At 46.7% G+C, this 6,082-nt stretch overlaps 2 protein-coding genes across 4 annotated transcripts in view; one reads left to right on the plus strand and one right to left on the minus strand.

Moving 5' to 3' along the window:
• Positions 1–2,512, plus strand: part of MRPL40 (mitochondrial ribosomal protein L40) — a 3,752-nt gene extending 1,240 nt beyond the window's left edge. Inside the window, exons 2-4 of the mRNA XM_025201529.1 lie at positions 7–172; positions 1,186–1,344; positions 1,977–2,512. Coding sequence (XP_025057314.1) covers positions 7–172; positions 1,186–1,344; positions 1,977–2,286 — 635 coding nt within the window. The 3' untranslated portion in view covers positions 2,287–2,512. The remainder of the gene's footprint in view (positions 1–6; positions 173–1,185; positions 1,345–1,976) is intronic.
• A 24-nt stretch (positions 2,513–2,536) lies between these two features.
• On the minus strand, positions 2,537–4,967 carry CUNH22orf39 (chromosome unknown C22orf39 homolog). Of its 3 annotated transcripts, none has more exons than XM_025201552.1 (3): positions 4,815–4,967; positions 4,178–4,345; positions 2,537–2,712 (listed from the first exon to the last, which is right to left on the minus strand). In XM_025201552.1, the coding sequence occupies exons 1-3, from the start codon at positions 4,836–4,838 to the stop codon at positions 2,563–2,565; spliced, it is 342 nt and encodes a 113-aa protein (XP_025057337.1). In that variant the 5' UTR covers positions 4,839–4,967; the 3' UTR covers positions 2,537–2,562. The 3 variants fall into 3 exon arrangements, with proteins under 3 accessions (XP_025057337.1, XP_025057336.1, XP_025057338.1); XM_025201551.1 differs by lacking the exon at positions 4,815–4,967 and adding an exon at positions 4,555–4,694 and having other exon boundaries at positions 4,178–4,367; XM_025201553.1 differs by lacking the exons at positions 2,537–2,712; positions 4,815–4,967 and adding exons at positions 2,904–3,391; positions 4,555–4,592 and having other exon boundaries at positions 4,178–4,367.
• Between the last annotated feature and the right edge of the window lie 1,115 nt (positions 4,968–6,082).

Genomic DNA, 6,082 nt, shown 5'->3' on the forward strand with positions numbered 1-6,082 from the left:
CCCCCGCCCCCCGGTCTCCAGCGAGCCCCCCCGAGCCGGACCAGCACCCTGCCCGACTCGCACTGACCATCTGCTCTCTTCCCCGCAGCTCGCCGCCGTCCCGCGCCCTCCAGTCCTGGGGCGGCCACTGGCAGACCTCCGTGCTGGCGTTCAAGGCCTCCGTCCCCATGAGGTAACTGCAGGGTGCTGCTCCCGCTCGCCAAACCTTCTCCGGTGCTCTCACCTTTCGTTGTTATTGGAGCATTTTTTAAATTCAACGTAGGTAAATCCATACAGGTTCAGAGGTGCGTCTGATCCCAGTGCGGTTGGGAAGAGCCAGGTCTGGTTGGCAAAGCATTGTTAATATTTGGGCAGCTCAGGCGGCGAGCAGTTGAATGTAGGATCCCATAGGCTGCTGGGATGCCCTTTGGATAGGAGACTCTACTCCCCAAATAATACCTCTTTTTATGCTGTTTTATTATTGGTTGAGCCAAGGGTACTTCACTTCCACCAGTTTATCCTCCAGCCCCGCTGGAAGAGCTTAACCTGCAGGATAAATGTGGCCCACAGAGCCACATCATGCACCCCACAGGGCTGCTCACTGGCCAGGAAATATGGCAGTGAGGGTGCGGTGGCAATTAACACTGACATCCCTCCTCTGCTGCCCAATTTCCAAGCTGGGTGTTGCTACAACTGGGGCTGGGCCCAGAGGTTGACCTGGCACTGCCCATCCACTCTGTGTAGCAAAGAGGTTGGGCAGCACTGAGTTAAGGTACTTGGTCTGCCATACCAAGTCTATCAATGTGTCAGACGTGTCAATCATGTAAATAACAAACTTGCACTTGATACATAAAATGTGTCTTGTTTAAAACTCGTTAGCTGTACTGTAGTATTTTGGCAAGTACACCCCAGGTAAATTCTAAAATGTCCTGTGCCCTAAAGCCCTCGCCCTGCTTTTACCTCACATAACACTGCCTAATAAAAATAATAATTTTGCCTTTGCCATTTACAATTTCAAGTCTAGCCTGACTTTAATCCAGCTCCTCAGCTTCACTAAAACCTATGTCCTGTGATCTGTTGTCTATAAACAGTTTTATTTTTCTAAAACTTCCTTGGGCAACAGCACAATGTAGAAATAAAAGTTATTGCTAGTTCATGAATACGCAAAGATACAGAATTTTTAAAACTGATTTTTTTTTCCATTAGAGCAGAACCCCAAAGGAAGAAGAAGAAGGTAGATCCAAAAAGAGAGCAACAGGCGAGGGAGCGTTTGAAAAAGAGGATAAGAAAGTTGGAGAAAGCTACCCCGGAACTGATTCCCATTGAGGACTTCATAACACCAAGCAAATATTTGGAGAGCAACAGGTACAGAAAACTGTCCACTTTCCCTGCAGAGTTGATAATGAACAGGAGAGGTAGAGGTGGAAGCAAATCTTGGAGGTGATGCTACTCATCCATGAGCTACTCTGGCTTTTATCTATGGGTAACAGTATGGTGATAAACAGCTAAAGGATTGAGAAAGTTGTCACTTTCAAGTTTCAGCTTTGTTTTCTTTCTGCCCAATTTTGAAGCACTGTTCTGTCTTTCTAATGGAAGTAGAATTGTAGTTCTGGGTGGAGGATGTGCATTTTTTCAGAGGTTGTCTTGAATTTGCTCTGTTTCTCTCAGAAGGGAAAATAATTGCCTTGCTCTGGTACATCAGTCTAATTAATGTTTGTAAAGGAATCTTGCAAAATGTATCAGCCTAGTGAAATAGCACTTATGTCTTCTCTGTTTAAAAAAACAAAACAAAGTACCTTGGATAAATTGAATTTCCTGTTACAATCTTTTACTGTACGATTATAAAGCACTTTTATGTAAATTAACACAGCTACTGTGGTTACTGGGTCAACTTGACTCCCTACAGTTCACCTGTGATTTTTATTAAATGCTCTTTAGTTTTGGGAATGGGAGCAGTTTGTTTGTTAAAAATTGTTACTTTGTTTGATATTTGCCAGGGTCCGAAGTGCCTCCCCGCTGTCCTTTGAGGAGAGCGAGAGACGTGCCCTACTAATGAAGAAGTGGACCCTGTACAAGCAAAAACAGCACAAGGCAGAGATGAAAACAATTACCATGCTTGTAGCAGCCCAGGAGGAAGCACTAAGGGAACTGCGTCTGGAATCAGAAGAACTTTACCAAGCAGCAATAAGGAGAGATGTGGGACTGTTTCCTTTTGAGAGAGAGGGACCAAGTTACACACCACCAGCTCCTGGCTATGAAGCTCCTGAGGGGAAATGCAATGATGTCACCAAGGTGTACACACACTGAGATGGGGAGAGTTCGCCATTAGGCTGGTAGCAGATGCTTAGTTTATTAAAAGACACAACGGGTTTAAACTAAACTGTCTGTTTTGCGATGTCAAAAATTATGATTAACATGATTGTCAGGAAATCCTCACAGAAAATGAAATTCCCACCCTTCCCTGCCCACTTTCTTTTTTAGAATTAGCCATCTTGCTAATAAAATGTCCAATAAAAACTAAGTAAACTAGGTATGGATTTTTGTATTTGTCACATTACAGCAGGTTAGGGAGGGTTTTATTTTTTAAAACATATTTATGGAATCTTTTTCTTTTATCTGTTCCTTGGTAGCTGTTCTCTGCTCTAACCACAACTCTTGAGATATAATCATGATATGAGGAAGGATTGTTGAAACAATTGTGTCAGTCTGTAGGAAGAAAAGTTTCAGTTTCTCCTTTAAGTTCCATTTGGATTTTTGAGGTGTATATGGGTGCATATGAAAGGGAAAATTGATACAGTGGGAAAAAAAAGATAAAATTAATATTGCAAGAAAGTGAAAAATAAAAAATGCTGTATGGCTAATGAATAATGTGATAAGAGATTCTACTTTTAACTACATTTGCTTAAGACCACAACAGACTTATCTGTGGATGCCATTTACAATTTTATTTTTATGGTTGCTTTTAATATTTCAGCAAACTCGTTTACAAAAAACACAACACCACCTAAGAAAAATTTCACCAGAGCAAAATGCAGATCTACTGCATCTTTGGTGTTTGCCACCCTGACTGTACCCTTAAATACATCTCAGGAAGACGTGTTAAAAAACATTAAATGTACTCCAAACTGGGTACTAGTCAAGCGGTTGGCCAATGGGAACAAAAATAAGCTGACGTGACTTGATCAGATGCTAGAGTTTTGTAGCTTCTGCATCTCTCAGTGGAAAAGACTGCGTGAACCTTTCTCGTCTTCCGTTATGAAAGGGCCAAACACGGCTATTACTATTACTACTCTGGTTTGTTTTCATGAAGTGGAAGGTACCAATCAGCTGGCGGGTCTTTTCTCAGCTTCCACACAGGAGCATGTTTCTGTTTCTCCAGAATCCGGGCTCTTTCACTCTTACAGAGAGATTCCTAAAATGCATGACAACATGATACTCCACACATCCTGTTTCATCTTCAAAGCACCCTTTAAAACATCAACTACTCGCACAGACCATGGTATTTCTTACCTATGAACATATAATACAAAGTGGAACAAAAGTGGTCATGCTACAATGAAAGCTGATTGCAACAGTAACGTGACAATGAAGACATGGCACAAAAACTTGACTTATGACATGATCATGCTTGCTGTTGCTCCTGCGGTAGATATGGACATAGATAAGGACCAAGGGAGAGATTTTTAAGAGGGTGCTATAGTCAGCATGACAAAGGTTGTTTAATTTCGGTGGTAACACTTAATGGGGAGTGGCAAAAGGTACTTTCCCTCCTACTGTTCTGAATCTGGCTAACATTTGAAAAAAGTTCTAGGTTGCAAGAGACCGTTGCAAGCATTTTGAGTTCAAAATTTAATTATTTTTAAAGACCTGTAAAATTTCTAAAAGCAGCGATTAGTCCCACTTCCCAGAACTCTCACACATCCACGTTAATAGTAGTAACAATTTTTAAAATCTTCATGCAGGGCTTTACAACTGTGGAGAAGGCCTGTTCTTTTATTAAACTAAGCTTGAAATATTTTGGGTTGCTCTAGCGGGGCAATGACTTATTGCTGACAAGTGAGGAAAACAGCCTTTTCATGGGTGTGGAAGTGGATGAGCAGATTTTGCGTGTGAGATGGTGAAAGGCTCACGAGTTGAATGTGCAATTTGATTTCCAGGTGAGTATTTAATACAGCTTCCCCTTGGGTGTTCCCTGTACCTTAGCGTGTGCACTCTTGTTTTTCTCCCACTCTCTGCAGTCCTTGTAGTCCGTTTTCCACTGAGCGCAGGAAGGCGCCTCTCCGAACGTGTAGTAGTGATGGAAGAGGTTTTGGATGCCCTTGCAGTGTTTCCATTCGGACCAATAATCGTCACAGGTTCGTGGCGGCTGGCAAGAAAGTGCAAAGCTGCTGTACGTTTAAAAAGACAGGGAGGTGAGGAGAAAACAATCCCCCCCGCACCCCGATTTGTGGCCTCAACTGGGGCCCTGCTCCAATGAAAGCAGGATGGAAACTGGCTCTCGAGCTCTTACACCATTTCAAGCGCTGGCTCTAGCCGGTCGCTCTCTTTATAATAAAGCCGGAGAGTCATTTTTACCCGGTGACGATGACTTGGCACATGCGGCAGGTCTACGTTTACTGCACGACTGAGCACTGCATTGGGCGATGGATGTAACGTGTAGCGGCGCCCACAGATCTCTGGACCGAGGACCAACCTCTGCCCTGGAAGCTGAGCGATCTCCGAGCTGAGCTGGCCCGGCCCGGCCCGGCCCGGCCCGGCCCGTCACCCCGCGTGCCCGCGACGCCCCGCGCTCACGTAACCGGGGGGGGGGGGGGGCTGAACCCGCTCCCACTTACCCGCCACGCGTCCCTGTCAGCCATGCTGCTGCCGCTACCCCCCTCGGCGCAGCCTCCTCAGTCCAGCGAGCCAATCAGAACGCAGAGACGCTTGACAGACAGCGCAGCCGGAGCCAATGGCCAGGGAGCTTGCGACAGACCTCGTTTGCTCGGTGGCAGCTGACAAAGGTTCGGAAGGATCCGCTGGTGCTCGACTGCGAGCTTTGCTCCGCCCTGACTCGTGCAGTAGCCAATGGTGGGAGACAGCGGGCGTGAGAGAGAGGCGGTTGAGCCACTCAGCTTGTTCACATGCTAACACACCAATGCAGCCAATGGCCAGGCTGTGGGCGGGACGCGGGAACGTGGCCTGCAGCCCCCTGCGAGGCGCTGCGTGACGTTAGCGCCCCGCCCCCGGAGGACTCACGCGTCGTAAAGGGCGTGTTTACCTGCCCCAGCCAGACGGCGTCAAGGGTGGTCTGCGGGCGCTTCTCGCACTTCCGATGGCACCGCGCGTTATTACGGAGATGCCTCGTTATTATAAGGTCAGCATCCTTAGCAAACCGTCTCGGTCAGAGGAAGATGCCCTGACGGCCGGCTGTTTGCACCTCTCTGGGCCGGGGCACTTGCCTGGCCAAGGGGACGCGGGAAACTCCGTGAACGCGGCAGACACACAACTGGAGCCCTGAGCTTGTCAGTGCTCCGGGCTCTCTCTCCCTCCGCCCGAGTCAGGCTGTCTGCAAGGCCATCCCTACAGGTGTCTCAGTTGTAAGAGACAACTAAGGAGACGGTCTAGGTGGCCGCAGTCACACTTCTCTATTAAGAGAGAACATGGATTTCACACCTGGCCGGCACAGGCAGGCAGCTGCAGGTCACGCTGTGCTTATTACAAATCGCTTTGGGGAAAATAAAACATCTTTGCTTGATTTCCAGAGGCCAGCACGTATCAGACTAGTCAGTGCTGTTACCCACGCAGAACTCAGAAGTTGCGCCTTCACCATTCAAATACATGCCACTATTTTACTACAGTAACTGCTCGATAATAAGATAATCTATTGTATCTCTATTAAAAAGGCATGTCATTAACTAAAATAGCAAATAACCCCAAGCGGTTGATTCTTTAGAAGCAGGATCCCTTAGGTTGATTTGTTACTGGATATCGAAGCTACAATCAGACAAGTTTTGTACAGGGGGTGTAGCTCTCTCTGTTAGGGAGCAGTACACATCTTCCATCAACAAGGCAGGGGTAGAGGAGGGGAATACCGAGGTACTGTGGGTCAGGATGGGGGGGG

The sequence above is a fragment of the Alligator sinensis genome, unplaced genomic scaffold (genome assembly GCF_000455745.1).
Source record: "Alligator sinensis unplaced genomic scaffold, ASM45574v1 scaffold570_1, whole genome shotgun sequence".
NCBI lineage: Eukaryota > Metazoa > Chordata > Crocodylia > Alligatoridae > Alligator > Alligator sinensis.

Excerpts from the sequence above, each read along its gene's own strand:
- CUNH22orf39 (XM_025201551.1), bottom strand. The coding sequence starts at position 4,577 with ATGTGCCAAGTCATCGTCACCGG. Across the intron at positions 4,368-4,554 it reads TGCCAAGTCATCGTCACCGG|CAGCTTTGCACTTTCTTGCC; the intron begins GTAAAAATGACT and ends TTAAACGTACAG. Across the intron at positions 2,713-4,177 it reads ACAAGAGTGCACACGCTAAG|GAGAAACTGAAACTTTTCTT; the intron begins GTACAGGGAACA and ends TGGAACTTAAAG.